At 59.4% G+C, this 20124-nt stretch overlaps 3 protein-coding genes across 4 annotated transcripts; 1 reads left to right on the plus strand and 2 right to left on the minus strand.

Annotated features, from left to right (window-relative positions):
* Positions 1-1288: 1288 nt before the first annotated feature.
* On the minus strand, positions 1289-6133 carry TMEM151A (transmembrane protein 151A). The gene is made up of 2 exons (XM_066354034.1): positions 5903-6133; positions 1289-3696 (listed from the first exon to the last, which is right to left on the minus strand). Exons 1-2 carry the CDS (start codon positions 5975-5977, stop codon positions 2365-2367), a joined length of 1407 nt encoding a protein of 468 aa, XP_066210131.1. The 5' UTR covers positions 5978-6133; the 3' UTR covers positions 1289-2364.
* Positions 6134-8749: 2616 nt separating this feature from the next.
* YIF1A (Yip1 interacting factor homolog A, membrane trafficking protein) lies at positions 8750-13288 on the plus strand. 2 transcript variants are annotated; one of them, XM_066357358.1, is made up of 8 exons: positions 8750-8975; positions 9568-9779; positions 9944-10048; positions 10172-10250; positions 11906-11963; positions 12116-12271; positions 12711-12804; positions 12897-13288. In XM_066357358.1, exons 1-8 carry the CDS (start codon positions 8945-8947, stop codon positions 13041-13043), a joined length of 882 nt encoding a protein of 293 aa, XP_066213455.1. In that variant the 5' UTR covers positions 8750-8944; the 3' UTR covers positions 13044-13288. The 2 variants fall into 2 exon arrangements, with proteins under 2 accessions (XP_066213455.1, XP_066213516.1); XM_066357419.1 differs by lacking the exon at positions 12116-12271.
* A 218-nt stretch (positions 13289-13506) lies between these two features.
* On the minus strand, positions 13507-19563 carry CNIH2 (cornichon family AMPA receptor auxiliary protein 2). The gene is made up of 6 exons (XM_066358497.1): positions 19261-19563; positions 15400-15468; positions 14907-14954; positions 14537-14649; positions 14293-14436; positions 13507-14101 (listed from the first exon to the last, which is right to left on the minus strand). The coding sequence occupies exons 1-6, from the start codon at positions 19339-19341 to the stop codon at positions 14074-14076; spliced, it is 483 nt and encodes a 160-aa protein (XP_066214594.1). The 5' UTR covers positions 19342-19563; the 3' UTR covers positions 13507-14073.
* Between the last annotated feature and the right edge of the window lie 561 nt (positions 19564-20124).

The following is a 20124-nucleotide window of genomic DNA, read 5'->3' on the forward strand; positions in this document are numbered from 1 at the left end:
TCCTAAAATTAAGTCACAAAGCCACACTATATAGGCAAGGGAGGCTAGGATGGTGCCTTGTAGCTGCACTCACCGCCACCTGGGGTTCCGTTTTTGAGGAGAGGAGAATGGATAGTAGCTAGGTGGCTGAGATGGTAGGACAAGGCGATGGGAGATGGAACTCATCCCCACGGAAGGAGCGAGAGCCAATCCATTGGCATCCCTGCCCATTAAGCCTCTGTGAATGCTTGGGCACATAGAGTTTTCCATCTGACTTGTTTCTTTACAAACAATTGACTTTACTCCCAAAGAAGTGTGGCAGTGCACTGATGCATGAGGAAAGCTCTGGTCTCTAACCCCACCCTCCCCATGTGGCCCGTGGGCAGCTGGACTTGGGCCTAAAATCCTAACATGCAGCCCTGACCTTATCACTCCCCTGTTCAACCATCTTCATGGCTCCATTCGGCCCCCGTTTTAGGACCACTCTGGAGTTTGGTATTGAAGGCCCCGGCCAACTCTTCCGTGGCTCTTTGCTTCTACCGCCTCATCGTGCCTTGTTTGAGGCCTGCACCCAGGCCTGTGTGCAGTTGGCTGCCGGTGGCGAGGACCGCCCCTGCCTTGTCTGTGCCTCGGAGGCTCCCTCTCATTCTCAGCACCCTTCCAGGGCCACCATGAGCCCTTATGGAGCCTCTGCTCGAGTTAGAAAAGCTGCCCTTTATCCAGGTGGATGTAGCCCCTTGCCAGGGCACACGTCCCCCTCAACTTGGTGCCCTTGCACAGCTGTATGTGAAGATGCCACTTCCAGGGACCTCTTTAGCTCCATCAGTGGGGAAGGCTCTTCCTTAGCCCTGTTCTGTCTTCGGATCCCACGCACTGATTTGGCATTCGCTGTTTACCCTGGAATCTGCTCAGTGTCCACTCCCCCAGATCACTGGCACCAACAGCCACCACAGGAACTAAACTCACACCATAGGCCACAGCTCTTTCTCCTTAACTTGGGGGCCAGTCACTACTCCCTTCGTCATCAGCATGCCCAGAAGCAGGATGGAAACCCTACGGGGCTGCAACTGGGCTACTTGGACAACGCCTTAGAAGTGACCCAGATATCTGTTGGTTGGATTCAGCTGCTCAGAGCCACTCAGACCTGAGTCTCAGAGGCCTCGGGCTGGGCAGGGAGGTTTCCTCTCCTACCCTGCTCCTGGGAATGCTGGAGCCCAACCCTGCATCCCCTCCTGGAACCCAGGCTGGCCCACTGAGCTGGTAGCGGTGGCCTTGGACCCACCACTCAGGAATGAACATGAGACCTTCCATGTTACACCTTTTATTTTATCTGCATCTTCGCTGCCTCCTCCCTCCTCCACCGGCCTGAGAGGGGCTGGAAGCCCAAGTTGGAAGGGAAGGGACTACTCTTCCTCCCTGGGGGAGGGATGGTTTCCCCTGGTCCAGGTCCTAACGATCAAGGAAGCAGAGGCTTCTGTGGGCAGAGCAAGGGCATCGTCCAGGAGGCTGTGTCAGGCTGGGCCTCTCGGATGCCCTCTGGCCCCGTGGATCCCAGGAACGTGAAGAGCAGAGAAGTCCAGGGAGCAATGAGGATGAAGCCCAGAGGGGGTGTGTGGCTGACTAAGGCTGACACGGACTGTGTGGGGACAGGAGCCAGGACCAGAGCATGTGGGATCAAGGCAGGCCCTGAGAAAGAGCCTTGGGCTATAGGGGAAGCTGGATATGGGGAGAGGGGTACACCAGGGCATTGGGGCAAGGCTGTGCTCCAAGAACCAGGATCCCAGTAGAGGGGCTGTGCTGCAGGGTCTGGTTGGCCCCAAGCAGAGGCCAGAGGGCCAGGTGAGGGGAAGGTTGTCGAGAGAGGAGGATAGGGACTTTAGGTGGGTCGTGGTGCGAAGGCTGTGGTGCTGCCATCCCCAGCTCTTCAGCTGCGCAGAGGCCAGCCCAGTCAGATATGGCCCCAGACCACCAGCTTGTGCTCGGGCTGCTCCAGGGCTCCCAGCGTGTCCCCAGCCGCGCAGGGAGGACCCCAGCAGGCCCAGCGCCACAGGCAACAGTGTCCCCAGGTTTCTCCGTTCCAGCTTTCTTGAAACTTCCTCTCCGCCCAGCCTGAGAGGCTCCCCGGACAGATTGTGTGCCGTGGCAGGGGTGGGACATGGTGGTGGGCAGGAGCCATGTGAGGGCGGTTTGTCGGCTCAACCTCGGTGGTGTCCATCCGCCCCCAAAATGACCTGGGGTCACTACATTTCAGTCTGTTTGAAGACTCCACTCCCACCCCCTCCCCTGTGTGCTGGTCTGTGCCCCCCATTTTGGGCAACAATTACTCAGGCATCGAAGCCCTTGGTGGCAAGGTGGGGAGAGTCTGCTCTGGGGGCCGAGTGGGTCTCAGAGTGCACCCTGCCCGTCCCCCTGGCAGCCGCTGTCCCCATGGACGATGAGCACCGGGAAGTAAAGGGCATCCTCGTAGCTCGGTGGGCTTTCCAGGGGCTCTGTGTCCTCTCTGCGGCGCCCCAGTGGCCCCCCACTCAGGCTTCGAAAGACGCCGGGTGTGGCCCGGCCCCCGGCTCCCAGTGAGAGGCGGCTGCGGCTGAAAGGCAGGCGGGGCCCGCTGGGCCGGGCAGGGGGCAGCGAGTTGCTGCTGACAGAGCGGCGGCAGCGCTGGCAGCCACGGAGATAGGCGCCCGAGCCGGCGCCCATGACCACAGCCTCCGAGTAGCTGGGCACCAGCTGCCGGTTGGAACAGATGTGCCACTCGAGCTCAGTGAAGTCCACTGTGGCCACACGGGAGAGTGGAGGCCCACTGGGTATGGCCCCGGGCGGTGGTGAGCTGGCGCCGAAGAGCTTTTCTACCTGGTAGTGCACATGGGCAGTGCCATATGCTGCCACCACGCGCAGGGGCCAGGACAGTGTGGCGGCCGACACCAGCCAGAAGACCCAGGCCCGGGCGTACCAAGGCGGGCTGTGGGGGTCAGCAAAGACCATGAGGGAGTCGCGGAAGTCCACGTCCTTCAGGTGCATGCCCTCGCGGGCCTCCAGGTAGTCATCCAGGCCCTCGTTGGCCCCGAAGAAGCGGGCCCTCTGCGTGAGGTATGCAGCCTCGGCCTCGGCGCTGCCGAAGCTGAAGCACTTGGTGAAGCGTAGCCGCGTGGCTGCGTGGTCAGCCAGGCCCACGAGCTCCTTGGAGACATCACGGACGCCGTGGGCTGAGTAGTCAAACTCGCCCCGAGCTGTGCGGCTGTCAGCCCTCTCGTGGTAGACCTGCGTGGTGGTGTAGGCGTCGCCGTTCCGGTAGCGGGTTATCTGGCGGGTGCGCCGCACGTAGTGGTAGCTGGTGGCCTTCCACCAGACACAGGGTGGCGCCTGCTGCAGCCGGTGGACCAGAGCAAGCACGGTATTGGCGTCAGTGCGTGGCGCCTGGCATGAGCGCACATGGCAGTGCCAGCACTCGGCCAGGTAGAGGAGGTAGAGGAGGGAGACAAAGGCCAGCGGGATGTACAGATAGCCGTCGGAGCAGGGGCTGGCTGGGTAGGTGGGCGGCGGGCTCCCAGCCCCACGGGCCAGAGCTGCCTCGGGCCCCAGGACCAGCCGTGGCACTGTGGCCAGGCGACACCAGGCCACCACCGCACCACAGGCGTGGATGAGCAGCGTGAGCAGCAGGCACTTCCAGTGGGACTCGCGGCACAAGGAGCTTCCCAGGGACTGTTTCAGGGGCCGCTGCTGCAGGGTGGGAAGAGAGGGAGGTGAGATCAGGATGGGCTGTCACTAGGCTTAAGCCCAGAGAAGGAGGTGGTGCTGTGTTCCTCACTCTACAGATCAGGAAACTGAGGCCCTGAGAGATGGAATAACACACTCCAGCCCTCACCCTTCTAGCTGACAGCAGAGCTGCAGGATCCAAACCTAGACCTTTCTGCCCCAAGTCTGTGCTCCACTGTGTCCTGTCATTTCTCAGTCAAGGGCGTCTAAGACAAAACAGACCCATCCCTGTCAAGATAAGAAAAAATCACCTAACCAGCCACAGAAAAATGAGTTCTGGTCCTGGCTCTGCCTCAAACTTGCTGTGTGGTCTTGGTCATATCCCTGCCCTCTCTGGGCCTCAATTCCTGGACCTGGTGGTATGGGGGCCAGTGTGGCAGGGCTCCTAGGGTAAAGAGGATGAGCTTTGGACCTGACCGCCCAGGATCCAGTGCTGGCGGTACCACTTACTGTATGACTTGGGCAGGTCCCTCATCCTCTCTGGACCTCAATTTCCTCATCTGTAAACTGGGGTTGTTGAAAGGAGTCAGCGAGATCATATGTGTGAAGATCTCAGCACGGGGTCTGGCCATAGGAATAAATATTATTACTGTTACCCTGTGACTCCCTCTGGTCCCTTGGTTCCACTAGGGACAGCAGGAGGCTGGGGAGAGGTTTTTAAGGAAGTGAGAGAAAGGAAGAGTTGGGACCGGAGGAGGTGAGAGTCTAGGGGAGCAGATGGGTGCCAGCCTCCACTCCCCATCTGTGCTGAGGGAGGGGGCCGGACCCAGCCGCTGGGCAGCAGGAGCCATGCCTGGCCCAGAGGGTTGGACCCACCCTTCCCTGGCAGGGCTGCCAGCCTGTCCTCTACCTCATCCCCAAGGTGCCTATGGAGAGAGAAAGGAGGAAACAGTGGGGAGAGGAAGGGGAAAAAGGGAGAAGGAAGAGGTGGTCTGGGGGAAACAGCAAAGGTTGGATTACTGGGTCCCTGTCCCACCCCTGCCCCACCAGGCCTTGAGACACTCAAGAGGAAAAGAACCACCCCCATCACAGCCAGGGGCCCGCCTGCCCCCCACATCACCCACCACCCTGACCCACAGGGCCAGCCAGACGCACACACCCACTCACCCACACACACAGCACCCCACACGTTCATCACAGACCCTCCCACACAGATGTGTGTGCTGCCTGGTCATCTAAGACACACCAGACCCTCAACTGTGCCCAGGGCACAGCTTCCTATCTGCACACCATAACATGGTACTCAGGTGTACGTGCCCACCTGCCCGCCACAGAACACATGCCTATACACGTTACACGTGTACTGAAGCCCAGGGATACACCAGACCCTCACCTGACCATAGTGCACATTCTCCACCCCACCCTTCCTGCAATCTGACACCCACACCCCACAGACTCTACAGGAGGGACCAGCCCACGACAAGACACACTCACATGCACTCACACATGACCACTTTACCCAAGCCGAGGGATCCATCAGACCCTCACCTGATTTTAGGGTCCATACGTCCTACCCAGGGTTTGGGGATCATAGCTATTCACACACCCACAAGCACTACATTCACCCAAACACACACATAGACCCACGCACCACTAATCACCCCCAACACCCCACACTTGGCCCCACATCCCTGTAGACTCTCTTCTTAACTAGGGCTGAGGAGGGGCCATCTTGGGGGATCCCAGCCAGCAGGATGGGCCCTACGGCCTCACAGCTGGGAGAGCGAACAGGGGAACCAGAGCCTCTTCCCTTCCTCGTTCCCCTCCTCCTTCCACTACCCCCTCCAAGTCCCGGCTACAGCTGCTGCATTGCAGGCTCCGCCCGCGCCGGGTACCTCGTGAGCGAGCGCCCAGGACGGGCCGGGGGCCTGACCCCCGGGCCCTAGGGGTGAGGGGTAGCGCGCGGAATGGGGACGCGCGAGGCCAGGCGCTGACGTCACCGAGGGCGAGGCTGGAAGAGGCGGCGCGGGGGGCCGGGAGTCGCCCCCACGTTCCTCCTCAACTGCCCCCCCGCACCCACTGGGGCCCCCAGTCCCCAGGACCCCTCGCAGTACGGAGGCTCCCCCAGTGACGTCACACCTCAGCCCACGTCCCGGGACTCGCTCTTTCCCTTGTTCCCCTTTCCCCGCTCCGGCCGGGACTCCGGCCCCCCATCCCTCGGAGCCAGTACCTCCTCCCGCAGCGGCTCGCCGTCCGGGATGAGCGCGGGCACCTCCCCGCCGTCGCCACCGCCGCCCTCGGGCATGGTGTCCTGGCTGCTTGGGCGGCCCCGGCCCGGGCCCCGGGCATGATAGGGTGGATCGCGGAGGGCTGCAGCGCGGCCCCGGAGGGCGTCCGCTCGGCTCGGCGGCCACGGAGGGAGTGCGCCGAGCTCGCCCGAGCGCGTCCGCGGCGTTGGCGGCCTCGGTGCCCGGCGCCCCGCCCTCCGCTGACCCCGCCCCCGCGGCACCGGTGGCGCCGCCAGCAGCGCCTGGTACCGCGGGCGCTCCCCCGCCCCAAGAAGCCCAGCCTAGGCGGGCCCAAGCCTGGGTTTCTCCCCACTCCGCCCCCGCTGCGCTTGCGACCTTGGGCGAGTCTTTGCTATCTGGGATCAGAGTTCCCCTCACCTTTTCCTCACCCCCCCCCCTACTCCCGCCAAGAGGAAAACAAATCTTGAAGGTAGGTGGGTACTTCTGAAAAGCAAGCCCAGGCCTAAGTCCACCCAGACTCCGCCCGGGGAGTCTCGCTGGTAGGAGAGGAGGCAGTTACAATGAGAAAGATGTAATGAGCCTCTAGCTGGATAGAGGCTCTGGGTTCCACTTAGAGCAGGCAGGCTGAGGGCCAGGAGACCCAGGCTATGGGTTGAGTGACCTTGAGTGGGCACTCCCCATCTACAACCTCAGTTTTCCCATCTGAGCAATGGGGATGGAAAGGTGCTAGATTCAATCAATGCACAAACATTCATCATATGGTACAGGGGGGTGGGGACTGTCCTGCATGGGAGGACCCCTCCCAGGTACCAATGGCCCCAGTGCTGTTCCTAGGCCCTCAAGGGCCTCAGACCTTCACACCTCCTCCTGGATCTGGGCCTAGCCCCCAAGCTAGACAATCAGTGGGTGGGACATAGAGAGTTGCAATGTTGGTGGGTCTTTTCTTTGTGATTTTTCTCCCCAAAGGGCAACTCAAAGGTTATTCAGTTCAACACCTCTACCCATTTAAACATGAAGTAACTGAAATGGTAGAGAGAAAAGAACTAACCCAGAGTTTATCCATTCATTATTTATTTATTGGCACAGATGTTTATTGGGTGTCTTCTACATGCAAGTACTGTGCTTGGCACAGTGAAGACAAGAGTGCGAGTGGAGAATGACACCAGCAATGCCCTCATGGAAGTTACATCCAGGGCAAACTTGTGCACGCATTAGAATATGACCTTCAGCCTCCACCCCAAGCCAGATTAGGCCTCTGTTCCCTTTATGTCTCTAAGAGGCACAAGTTGAACTGACTCTTTTTTTTTCTTTTTTTTTCTTTCTGAAGCTGGAAACAGGGAGAGACAGTCAGACAGACTCCCGCATGCGCCCAACCGGGATCCACCTGGCACGCCCACCATGGGGCGACGCTCTGCCCACCAGGGGGCGATGCTCTGCCCATCCTGGGCGTCGCCATGTTGCGACCAGAGCCACTCTAGCGCCTGAGGCAGAGGCCACAGAGCCATCCCCAGCACCCGGGCCATCTTTGCTCCAATGGAGCCTTGGCTGTGGGAGGGGAAGAGAGAGACAGAGAGGAAGGAGAAGGGGAGGGGTGGTGTGCCCTGGCCGGAAATCGAACCCGGGTCCTCCTCACGCTAGGCCGACGCTCTACCGCTGAGCCAACCGGCCAGGGCCAGTTGAACTGACTCTTAAAGGATAGCAAGGTTTTGGACAAATGAATATGAGAGGGAAGCGCATCCCAGATGGAGGGGACTATCTGGTCATAGGCACTGAGATTGGACCACGTGGATTGAATCTGGAAAGCAGGAAGGTCACCTGGTGTAACTAGACACGGGCTAGCTAACTAGAGGCAGGTCACAGAGAACCTGATCTTGCTCTCTAGAAAGTGATGGCTGAAGGTCTGTGGGAAGATTGGCCACTGGGGACTGTCTGTGGGGAGGGTGAGAATGGTCAGAAGGTGGGTGGAGAGAAGGGAGCCCTTCGGGATCACGAATGAAGCTTGGTGGGCTCTCACTTCGAGATGACCTCAGGGCCAGCAATGACTCAGGTGTTTCAACTGCAGCTTCAGGAGGCAGACCAGCACATTTCTACCCCGAAATCAGCTGGACCATGGGACAGACCTGGTCAGGATCCTGTCCCACCTATACCGTCCAATCTCTGCGACTTCAGATATTCTGGACCTCAGTTTTTCAATATGTGTGATGATGTTTGTGTGGATCGAGAGCCCAGGACCTTCCAGTAGCAGGCCCCCGTTGTCTGCAGGATGGCGGCAATGACGGTAGAGCATTTCAGCACCGGGTGACGGACAGCACCCGCGCGCAAAGGACGGGTGGGAGACGGAGGAGCCAGCATTCCGGGGCTCGCTAGGCTCAGCTGTCACTGCCCGGCCCGGGCTCCTACCAACACCTCCCAGGCAGCCCGGGCACTATGCCAGGACTTGGGGGAGTATGGGGGACGAGGGAGGAAAACGAGCACTGAGAGGGAGGGGCAAAAGACCAGAGGGGCGGGGCTTGGTCAGAGCCCTACCGCCCCCTTCCCTCCTGGAGTGCCGCAAGTGAAGCTTCGTTTCCGGACCCCAGCCGCAGCCTACCTACGCCTGGTGTCCGCCTGGTGTAGTCGTGGCAAGACTAGCATCAAGTGCCCCATTGCGCAGGCGCGGAAGTAGTTCCCACCATCCCTCTACCTTAACCTACCTATTGGCTGCTCCTCTCGAACCTGCCATTCCACTACCCAATCCGAGAGCGCTTCGAATTCTATCGCCTATCCCTCCTCCCGGAAGCTGGCTACTGAAGTGCCAGTAGCCAATTGGGAGAGAGGAGGGACAAGCCGACGCCGCCGAGGAGCCAATGGCAGGTGGCGCAAGATGACGATACAGACATGGCGGCTGCGGTGGCTCAGTTCGGGGACGTGTCGGGCTACTCGATAACTTCGGTCGGTGTCCGGGGAGCGGAGTAGCTCCCTCATTAGTATTCGTACCCGCGAGGCGGCGCAGCGGGCCCTTCGGGAGAGCAAGCGTCGCGACCATGGCTTATCAATCGGGCTACGGAGCTCACGGTGCGTAGGGCGGGCGGGGCGCGGCCCGACCCGCCTGAGGAGGGTCGTCGGCACGGCCCGCTCACCTTGAAGGAAAGGGGCGGCCGTGACCGCTGCCGAGGGCGGCGGGTGTCATTAGGGTTCCTGCCCAGCGCGACTTGACAACACGTCCCGGACTTCGCCCTCTCGGCCCAATCCTGAGATCGGGTAGTGACAGACGGCTGGGATCCCCATGCCCGATACGGGCACGAACGGGACCCGCCTCCAGAATTTCCTTTCCCTGTCATGACCCTGGTAGGGTCCCTGACCACTGTCCAGGGTCTTCGGATACCCAGCCGTCACTTTACCCACCTTTGTTCATTTGGCGATGCCTTTGCAATTATCTTCTCTACCTAGCAAACTTTTATTTACTCTCCAAGTCTCGGTTCAGAGGCTACTTCCCTTGAGAAGGCCCCCAGGAACTCTCGAGGTGGGCAACCATTTCCAGGCACTGCCTCAATTCTTTCTTTGCCTATGTTTAGCACCTCTCTTAAAAGACCCCGGGAGAAGGGACAGTGATTTGGGCTTATGCTTAGTATTTCTGTCACCTACTCTGGTACCTACAAACCCATAGGCTCCAAGCACAGGGTCCGGACAGCTCCAGATCCTCCTCCCCTCTTCGATGACACAAGCGGTGGTTACCCCAGCCAGCCGGGGGGATACCCAGCCCCAGGAGCCGACGTGGCCTTCAATGTCAACCACTTGCTTGGGGACCCAGTAGCCAACGTGGCTATGGCCTATGGCAGCTCCATCGCATCCCATGGGAAGGACATGGTGCACAAGGAGGTGTGGCCCTCCCCCAGGGCAAGGGTGGAAGAATTTCTGGCCAGGGCTGGGGCCTCATGGGATCCCACCTGATCCTCAGAGCAGTCCTCAAGGAAGGAGCGTACGGGAGAGCACTCTGAAGTTCAGGGTGCAGCTTGCCCACAGCCTCCTCTCTCCCCTTCCAGCTGCACCGTTTTGTGTCAGTGAACAAACTCAAGTATTTTTTTGCTGTGGACACAGCCTATGTGGCCAAGAAACTAGGCTTACTAGTCTTCCCCTACACACACCAGGTGAGCTACCAGGCCCCCTTGCCTCCCTTATCCTGCTCCAGAGTCTGGCCTCCAGACCATAACCCCCTTTTTTCCTCTCTTCTTGTCATTTCCTCCTGACCTGGCCGCTGCTGCCATTACCAGAACTGGGAGGTGCAGTACAGTCGTGATGTCCCTCTGCCCCCGCGACAAGACCTGAATGCCCCTGACCTCTATATTCCCAGTGAGTCTTTGACCTGGGCTGGGGGAAGTAGGGGGACTTGTGTCCTGAGGCACCAACAAGGAGAGGTTCATCTTTTGATTCAGCATCTGCTCTCGGTGCTTTTGTGTGTGGCAGTTGCTAGATACCAGGTAGACAGCAGGGTGACCAGTTAGGAGCTTACTGGGTGTGCCTTCATTGACCTCAGGATACACCCTTTTTCTACCTTCCTGCCTACTGACTTGGACTAGGCCCCTCCCCAGCCTGGAGCCTTGGATTCAGACCTGGCCCTGTACCTTCTAGCTGTGGGACCCCAGGCTGGCTACTTTCACTCTTCTGTAAAACAGGAACGGTCCCTACTACAGACGATTGTTGTGGAGCCTCAGTGAGGTGCCGGGTACTCAGCCCGGCACCTGGCTTATGGGAAGCATACAGTAAATAGTAGCTGGTATCATCATTATTGTCCCCCAAGGCTTGCTCAAGCATCCCATCCCTTCCAAGTCTCAGACTGCCCATCCATCTACGTGGCACAGATCGGGCTGTCCACATGCTGTTCTGGCTGGAAGCCTACACCTGACTTCTCTCTGTTCCATGGCTGCACAAGGCAAGGCCTGTGGTAGACAAACAGGAGGGGTGAGTGTGTGCCCAGCCAGCCCTCAGAGGACGGCCAGGAGGACAGCTAGCCAGCCCTGTTGCCTCAGGAGGGACATGGGTTCTTTATCCGTCCTTGATTCCATTTCCCTCTAAGGAGCACCAGGTAAGGTGTGACTCAATTCTCATTTTACATGGTGAAGCCAAGGCTCAGAGACTTGAGTATCTTTGAAGCCACATGGCTTATAGGTGGTAGAGTTGGTCTCCTGACTCTAGACACTGCTCTCTGGTAGACATATCAGTTCTGGTGCTTCAAGGGGGCAGAGGACAGAACTGATAAGTTAAAGGCGTGAAAGCCCAGCTCCCACGGACTCTGAGCTTTTGCAAAAACAGTTAAATGTGAAACTCTCAGCCAAGGGTCCCCAAACTTTTTACACAGGGGGCCAGTTCACTGTCTCTCAGACCTTTGGACGGCCGCCACATACCGTGTTCCTCTCACTGACCACCAATGAAAGAGGTGCCCCTTCTGGAAGTGCGGCGGGGGGCAGATAAATGGCCTCAGGGGGCCGCATGCGGCCCACGGGCCAGGCCATAGTTTGGGGACACCTGCATTGGCAGGGTGGCCAAAGCTGTAAGTAGCACTAGGGCCGAGACTTAGAATTTCTGGCTGCAGTGAGGTCATCCCCATGGCCCGGACTCCAGGGACAGCCTGGGTAGTTCACTCAGCCTGCACTTGGGTTCTGTGGTCTTTCCTGAGGTCAGTTGGCCCCTGCCTGTAGGTTTAGGATGAGCGATAGCCCTGACCGATGATGTAGGTTCTGAGACGCAGGAAACTTTGGAGAGTTTCCTAGCACAGGGACAGTGAGGCAGGTGGCTTGGTGGTCCTGAGAAAGGTCAGGTGGCATTTACACAGGGGGAGTGAGCTGGGCTGGGACAGGCATCCCAGGTGGGACACTGAGGGGCTGACTGTGAAAGTTGGCCAGGTTGGGAGATGCAGGGACAGCAGTATGAGGAGGGGAGATAGGTGTCAGGGGCCTCGAATGCCTCGTTGGAAACCAGGCTGATGGCAACTCTCTGGCTCTTGGCAGCGATGGCCTTCATTACCTATGTGTTGCTGGCTGGGATGGCACTGGGCATTCAGAAAAGGTCAGTGCTCACCCCCTCCCCTTTCCTGCTCTTCTCGGCATCCTAGGGGATCTGCATCAGGTCCCAAGCCCAGTCACCCCCAGCCTCCAGTTTCACCCCTGCCACTGGGTAGCTGGTTCTCACTCCCCCGCCCCACCCCCGCATGGCCGCAGGTTCTCCCCAGAGGTGCTGGGCCTGTGTGCAAGCACAGCACTGGTGTGGGTCGTACTGGAGGTGCTAGCCCTGCTCCTGGGCGTCTACCTGGCCACCGTGCGCAGTGACCTGAGCACCTTCCACCTGCTGGCCTACAGCGGCTACAAATATGTTGGGTGAGCACGTGGGAGCCAGGTGGGAGGCTGACCTGGGGGAGGGGTCTGTGGCCCTGGGTTCCTGGCCTACATAGCCATGGCCTGGAATGGTGACCGTAGACACACCTCGGCCCTTCTCTCGGCCTCTGTCTCCTCTGTCACAGAGGAGACAGCTGTTTCCAGGAGTCTCTTCAGGAACTGTGTTGTGTTTAGGAGGTTTGGAATGTCCAGTCATCCCGGAGCACACCCCAAGAGGGCTTTGAGCTGGGCTAATGTAGTGGTCTCAGATCCAGGCCCTGGCCCTTCCAGGTTCATTTTGAATCTAAATGCCCATGGGGGTAGATTGTGCATAAGAGGTCTGGGGGGGCATCTCTGCGGGGTTCTGGGCCCTGGCTAGTGGGGCCATTCTCAGGCCTGGACCCTTGCTGGGTCTCCAGACTCCTCCTCCCTGCCTCCGCAGGATGATCCTCAGCGTGCTCACCGGGTTGCTTTTCGGCAGCGATGGCTACTATGTGGCGCTGGCCTGGACCTCGTCTGCGCTCATGTACTTCACCGTGAGTCTGGGCCGCCCTGCCCCTGCTCCCTGGTTGGACTGGGGACGAGCCTCCCCCACTCCCAGCCCAGCCTCAGCTCTCCTTTCTTGCAGGTGCGCTCTTTGCGAACGGCAGCCCTGGGCCCGGATGGCATGGGCAGCCCCGCCCCTCGGCGGCGCCTCCAGCTCTACCTGACTCTGGGGGCTGCGGCCTTCCAGCCTCTCATCATATACTGGCTGACTTTCCACCTGGTCCGGTGACCCCTGGCCCCCACAGGCACTGGGTTTTCCATGCATTGAAGATTTGATTTCCTTGATTTTGTTTGACACTTTTCTCTGGGGCCTTGAGGGGGAGCTGCTGGCACCTTTGGGCCTCCACAGTGCCCAGGGCAATAGGCTGGGGCTGTCTAAAAGGAGGACCCAGGAATGGCTTCCTGGGCTGGTGACTTTGATGCTGCTTTGAAAGGCAGGTGGAAAGTTCTCATTAAACACAGCTGTTTATCTGAGTCTGGGAAAGTGTGGAAGGGAGACCTCCAGGGCCTCGGGTCCCCTGGAGTGGGTCCCCGGGCTCTGTGTGCTGGTGAGGGAGGCCTGGCTGTGCTGGGGGCTTGGCTCAGGGCTGTCCCTTACACGGTCCCTTTGCCCCATCTCCTCTGCACGCCTTGGAGCAGCAGAACTGGGCCCATGTGTTTGCGGTAGTTTATTAATATTTTGTCACAAATGGCTAGGGAAAGGGAGCTGGACTCCTCCAGGCAACATAGAAAATAGGTCCAAGAGACAGGGTGGGCTGGGGTGGGGACAATGGGGACAGAAAAGAGTCTGAAGAGAGAGCCTGGGGGAGAGGAGAGGGCAGACTAGGGTGGGGCTGCCCCCCTGCTGAGCCTGCTCATTCTGGGTGTGGGTACTCCCCCACCTGCAGGGGGAGCCTCAGGGTGAGGGTCAAGGGGGGTGGCCCAGAACTCCCAGGGTCAAGCCCTGCCTCTTGGCAGGGCCCAGGTGTCCCCTGAAGCGGACAAGGCCGGAGGTTCCGCCCCTTCCAGGACTGACTGCCATGCCCACAGGCTGACAGAGGAGCTCCTGCTCCTATTTAGAGCTCTGCCCAGCCCCAGTCCCAGGGGAGGGGGCTCTGAAGGCGGGAGGTCCCCGCAGCAGCAGTTTGGGGGTGGAGAGGAGGCTGGGGGCACCAGTGCTCCCTCCCTCCCCAGGACGAGGCCTCTGTGGCCGAGGAGCAGGGCTGGGGGTGCACAGGCATCCGGTCCGTTCTGGGCTCGCTCCCTGGCCGGCTTCCCCCTTAGAAACTCACCAGCGTATAAACCATACTGTGGGCAGACAAGGCAGTGAGCCGACCTGAGCAGGCCCAGCTACTGGCTGCCCACCCTGCCACTCCCTGGGCTGTCTCAGTCCTCAAGGGCTAGGGCAGGAACTTGGGGCCCAAGCATTCCTGGGATTGAAGGCATGGTGCCTGGAGCATCCCTTCCCTGACCTTGGACTGCTCTGGGCAGGGCCTCACCTGTACAGGTAATAGAAGAAGGAGAGCAGGTAGAAGGCGAGTTTGCACCAGGACTCCTTCTGGCAGTAGTTGAGGATGTCAGCATTCATGATGGAGACCGCATCATACATGACCTCAGAGCCATCCGCGGGGCGGTGGAAGTACCTGGGGTGGGCGGGTGGGGCGCTGAGTGCCCACGGGCAAGGCCCCCCCCCCCCCGTCCCTGCTCCCCCATCCCCCCCCCCCCCGCAGTTGCTTCTCTCACCTCCAGAGGTGGTAGAAGAGGAGGGGGATGTTGAGGCCCAAGGTCACCCACTCTGCTGCACACAGAAACATCAGACAGAAGAGGCCGTGGATGGAATATTCTGGGACCACCAGCTGGGGAGTGAGGGTGAGAGGTCAGCGGCCTGGTGCCAGGACAGACCCAGGCTTCAAGGCCACAGAGGGGAGCTGTGATTAGGAAACTGCCCACCCACCATGACCTCTGGGAACTAAAAGGGTCTCTTGCCCCCCATATCCTCCCAGGTAGCAGAGCAGATCAAACAGGCTCCAGAGGAAGATGGGCTGAGGCCCATCCAAAACCAAGTGGGGCCGAGTTGGGCTAGGAGGCTCCTACCCCCAACCCTGACACTGACCTTCCTCAGGAGGCAGCAGATGCGTTCGATGTTTTTTAAACGCTCGCGCTGTAGGGGGAGGAAAAAGGCGCGATGGGGACGGAGGAGGTGGAAGAGCAGGCACTGGGGATGCCCCGCCACCCTCCGGTTCTCCTGCACCGCCCGGCACGTGGCCGCCAGGGGGCATCAGAGCAGTCTCTGCGGCGCGGCTGGCGCGGCAGGGAAGCAGCCGCACCGTCACCACGGCAACCGTCACCAAGGAGGGAACTTCACCCGCGTCTCCATGGCAACAGCCCAGAACCTGGCAACGGCTGCCCCGCCAGGAAAAACCGGAGTCCTGAGGACGCGCCAGGTGTCTTCTGGGGGTGGGGACAGACAGCGGAAGGGGCAAGGCTGCCAGTCCTCCTCTCCCACCACATACCCATCTCCTTCCCCCGCCCCTCCCCCCCGAGCCCGCAACAAATGGAAAGACAGACGGACGGACACACCTCGGCACAGCACATGTATCACTTACTGCCCGCGCTGGGTTCCCCTGGTCGATGGGGTTCTTGAAGTCGGTCCGCAGCTCGTCAAAGGCTATGATCTGGGGGAGGGGCGTGTGCTTGTCAGGGTTGGGGCAGCAGCTTATGGCCCCCCATCCGTCCTTCTGTGAGATAGTAATTCATACATGGGTGGGAACCAGACCAGATAGACGGAGCTTGTTGCAAATGCAGAGAAACTGAGGCCTGGGGATGGGCGAAGCCCTGCCCAAGGTTACACAACAGTCTGGAATGGAACCCTAGTGATGCCCAATTCAGGCCATGTCCACAATGCCTCCATCAGAAACACCTTAGGAGATGGTGTCTTTTTTGCCAAGCCCTGTGCTGAGCACTGGGACTGCAGAGGCCTGGGAACAGCCCCTGCCCAGGCGGAACCCCAGGCTTGGGAGAACTGTGACCACGCTGCAGGGTGATCAGCGATGCAGGGCACAGAGAGAACCTGAAGTGGATGCCTGACCCAACGTGGGGGTGATGTAGGGGTCTGGCTGGACACTGAATAGGTGTTTGTCTGGTAAATGGGGGGGGGAGCAGTCTGAGCAACAGCAATGGCAGATTCAAGGGCAGAGGGCTGAAATAATATTCAGGAAGCTACCGACTCCATAGGGCTAGAGTGAAAGCGTGAGGTGAGTGGGTAGAAAGAGGAGAATGGGGAAAGATGGGCTGGAAAGGTCAGCAGAGCCAGACATGGGTGTTCTCCGATGCTGGACCAGATGTTTGTACTTTAACATAAAAGTAATAGGGGGCGGCTTAGGCCAGGTACCTTAGTTGGTTAGAGCATCATGCTGATATGCCAAGGTTGTGGGTTCAATCCCTAGGCAGGGCAGACACAAGACTCAACCAATGAATGCATAAATAAGTGGAACAACAAATTAGTGTTTCTTTCTCCTTCCTTTCTCTCTAAAATCAATAATAATAATAAAAAGTAATGGGGAGCCATTGAGGGGTATAAAGCAGCAGAGCGGGGTGGTCAGGTTGATGTTTTAAGATCGATGGAGTAAGAAGCACAAACTGGCTAACAGTTCCAGCCAAGACATGCATGATGCTTGCTCAGCAGGCTTTATGTTTATGAAGGCATTTAATGCTTGCAACAACCTGGTGGTGTAGGTACTAGTTTTATCATTTCCGTTTTGCAAATGAGAAAACTGAGACAGAGAGGTTAAGTGACTCGTCCAAGGCCACACAGCTAGTCACTGGCAAGGTAGGATTCTAATTCAGACTCTAGAGTTAAAATCCTTAACCACTTCATCACAGTCAAGACAGATCAATGGGGGACTGTGGAGTGTCTGGCATTGATGGTGATCTGAGTGAAAGGCGTAGCAGTGTGGACATAGAGGTGTGATCCATTCCAGAGCTATTTAGAAGCCAGATTCCAGAGGGGAATGGAGGCAGAGGAGCCTAATGTGCCTTGGGTGTTGGGATACCCAGTGGGGGTGTCCTCACTGGAGTGTGGAACTTGGGGGAAACAGGTGTGTGAGGAGATGAAGGGACAGCCCTGGGGGAGCTGGCATGGGAGAAGGGTTGGCAGGGGAGCCTTCTGGGACTCCTCCCCCAGCCGCAGCCCTAGGATGAGGCAGCAGGCCCACCACGCCCAGCAGCCTGGACCGCAGATGGCTGGGAGGGAGAGAACACGGGCTTGCTGGAGGGAGCTGGGCCCATCTGGAGCAGCACCCCCAAGTCCCTGTTGACTCTAGGCAGCCACAGGGTCCAGCCCAGAGCAGAAGGGGACTGTCTGTCTGCCCCAGAGCTCGCACCACCAGCAGGAGGAGGGTGTCTTGCCTCCCACCCCCCAGGCTGCCTGCGGCTGACTCAGCCCCCTGGAACAAACAATCCTCCACAACGACAGCTGACACACTGTCACTCACCATCAGGGTTGCTTAGCAACCAGTTGGACCGGGCTCAGGGTGTGGGGTGGGATCTGGGGTCCTGTCCTGGAAGGTTCTAATTCTTACCAATTTGGAGTGAGGACCATACCTCCTGTCCCCACCCTACCCTCTAAGCAGTCCCTGTGGTGCGATGTACATACCACAAGTCCATTTTACCAATGAGGAAACAAACTCAGGATGGGGGACTTGCTAAGATCACCCAGATAGATAGCTGAGCCAACACAGTGCCTGACATGTATAGTAGGTGCTCAATAAATATTTGCTAAGCCTGGGCCCCTTCTCTCAGCTTGGGAACCCCACAAGGGCAAAGCCTGTGTCTTATTGATTCTTCACTTCCCCCAGTGATGTCCAGAGCTGATTCTCAGGAAGCATAGATACAAGTTAGTCAAATGGAGGACCTCTCTGAGGACCCCCTAATGACAGGGGCTTTGGGAGGCCTCCAGTGGGGAGGGGCCCGGAAAAGGACTTCTTGAATTCCAGGAGACCTTCTTCCAGGAGCTGGTTAGCTCTGTGATCCCAGCCTCAATTCCTCCCAGTCACCAGGATCGCAGCCCTCCTGCCCCTACCCCAGATAATTGCCCAAGGTCCTGATGAGATAGGAGATTCAGAGAGATCAAGATGGACACAACAGGAATGGGAGGAAGGAAAGAGAACAGAGAAAGAGAGAAAGAAAAGAAAAAGCAACTGAGAAACCCAAAGAGAGAAAGAGAAAACCAGGGAGAGAGAGGGGTGGAGATGGAGGGGTGAAGGTGCCTGTGGGGGCTCACTTCTCACACAGGAGAGACAGACTTGAGTCCATGGAGTCCTGATGGAAAAGAGACGGGCCGTGGGTACTACAGGGGCTGGTGAAGGGAGAGACCAGGGAAGAGCTGAGGACCACTGAGCAGGCAGGCAGCAGCTCCCGGGAAAAGAAAGGAGAAGTGGGGAGACCAGGAGAGAACCAGGTGAGGCAATGGGGAATGAGAAGGAAGGGGGGGACAAGAGGGATTGGAGGGGGATAAGGAGACTGCCCCACAGGGGAAGAGATCAGGGATGTGTGTGTGTTGAAACTGCAAGCTGAGTGGGCCAGGGCTGAGATGGCTGGCTGGGTGGAAGACAGTTGGGGCCCAGGAGAGAGAAGGGGGACCGAAGGCCCATAACAACGAGCTGGAGGCTGATGGACAGTTCTGTCCATCAGGAAAGGAGCAGGCAGGGGCCCCACTGAGAGGACCCCGGGGAGAGAATGGGAGAGGGACCCTCTCTAAGGGCAAGGATCAGGGCAAAGGAATTCAAATGGAAATCCCCAGGGGCCAGGTGAGAGGCAAACGAAGGGAGCACCAGACAAAGGGAAAAGGAGGGAAGCTGGAAAGTGGGGAGGAAGCCTGGTGGGGGAAAGCCCTGGGAGGAGGAGGGAAATCCAAGGTGAGCTGATGGTGGGCGCCAGGTCTCCCGAGCTGTTTTGAGCCCATCGTTGCTGGGTCAGGGAGGGGGATGAGAAGGAAAGGGTTAATGGGCTCTGAGATATGTGGGTCCTGTAAACAGATGCAGTTGCCATAGCAACCGGCTCCATCACTCGGGCTGGAAAAACCCACAGTAGGGGGAGTTGGGGGGGGGCATCGAGCAGACAGACAAACTGCCGGACGGAAACGGGGGCAACTGGATGGTGGTGGTGGGGTAGAAGCAGGCAATGAAGCAAGAACCCTAGAATTCTGCCCCACACCCAGAGCTGCTTGGGGCAGGGGAAAGGGGTCAGGAACTGACTGACATACCCACAGAGAGGCGGGGGCGGCGGAGGAAGGGGGCCCCCTGGGAAAGAAGCCGATGGGGGAGCTAGTGGGGGCCATCAAAAGGCGGCCGATGGGGGAGAGTGAAGAGGAGTCTCCAAGTTTCCCTGGGCCCTGAGACCATCCAACCTCCTGGTCGCCTCCTGTTCGGTGCGCCCCCGGCCCCCACCCAGCCCCAGCCCGGCCTTACGTGCCAGATGACAAAGAAGATGAGGGAGGCGCACAGCACCAGGGTGAGCATGTAGCAGAACGCGGCGAAGGTGAACGCCATGGCCCCCACGCCGGGCGGCGGCCCGGGGGGCGCCAGCGCTGGGCTCGGGCGCAACGGGACGCCCCCCGGCCCGTGCTTAGGGCCGGCCGGGCATGGCCCGCAGGGCTCGGGAGACGCTGGTAGCGTGGCCGGGACCGGGGCCGCGGGGCCGCGGGGCGCAGGCCGGTGGGCTTGGGCGGCGCTTCCGCTGCTGACTGCCCAGGCCCCGATCGCTCATCCTGCGATCCCTCGCCCGCGGCTCCCTCTCCAGCCCGCGAAGCCGGCGGGGCGGAGCCGGGGGCGGGGCCGCCGTGCCAGCGGCCTCGGGCGGGGCGGGGCCGGGCCTCTGAGAGCCCGGCCGCCAGCAGGACCCAGCCCGGACGCCACCCCACTTCCCCGCCCCAACCTCAGGGACATGTAGGCAGGGACGCCCATCCCAAGCATGTCCACCCCTTCACCCGCCCACCGCGTCACACAGCCACAATCACACTAGGTCCACCAAGACCGGCACACAGCATTCTGTTCTCACCGACCTCACCCAGTCAGTCGAGAGGTTGTATTAAGAGGTCTGAAGTGCAAAGCACTTGTCACTGTCCGAGGGGCAGAAACACCTGGTTTCATCCTCATAATGCTGAGGGGGTTGAATCAGAGAGCAGGAAGGTCTGTGGACCAGGCCTAACGGGGCACAATGTTTGGGTTGCTGCCCGCTGCCCAACCTCACATCTTTGGTTGTGTGCCTGTGTGGGCGTTGGCGTTCACCAGGTACTGGCTGATGGCCGCCTGCCTGCCTCTCTCTGCTGGAAG

The sequence above is a fragment of the Saccopteryx leptura genome, chromosome 1 (genome assembly GCF_036850995.1).
Source record: "Saccopteryx leptura isolate mSacLep1 chromosome 1, mSacLep1_pri_phased_curated, whole genome shotgun sequence".
NCBI classification, from domain to species: domain Eukaryota; kingdom Metazoa; phylum Chordata; class Mammalia; order Chiroptera; family Emballonuridae; genus Saccopteryx; species Saccopteryx leptura.

Bases quoted from the DNA above. Each gene is read 5' to 3' on its own strand.
- CNIH2 (XM_066358497.1), bottom strand. From the start codon at position 19,341: ATGGCGTTCACCTTCGCCGCGTTCTGCTACATGCTCACCCTGGTGCTG. The intron at 15,469-19,260 runs GTAAGGCCGGGC...CCCCTCCCCCAG, and splicing joins TCTTCTTTGTCATCTGGCAC to ATCATAGCCTTTGACGAGCT. The intron at 14,650-14,906 runs GTCAGTGTCAGG...CTCACTCCCCAG, and splicing joins TCTGCTGCCTCCTGAGGAAG to CTGGTGGTCCCAGAATATTC.
- YIF1A (XM_066357358.1), top strand. From the start codon at position 8,945: ATGGCTTATCAATCGGGCTACGGAGCTCACG. The intron at 10,251-11,905 runs GTGAGTCTTTGA...GGCTCTTGGCAG, and splicing joins CCCTGACCTCTATATTCCCA to CGATGGCCTTCATTACCTAT. The intron at 11,964-12,115 runs GTCAGTGCTCAC...GCATGGCCGCAG, and splicing joins GCACTGGGCATTCAGAAAAG to GTTCTCCCCAGAGGTGCTGG.
- TMEM151A (XM_066354034.1), bottom strand. From the start codon at position 5,977: ATGCCCGAGGGCGGCGGTGGCGACGGCGGGGAGGTGCCCGCGCTCATC. The intron at 3,697-5,902 runs GTACTGGCTCCG...CCCACCCTGCAG, and splicing joins GCGAGCCGCTGCGGGAGGAG to CAGCGGCCCCTGAAACAGTC.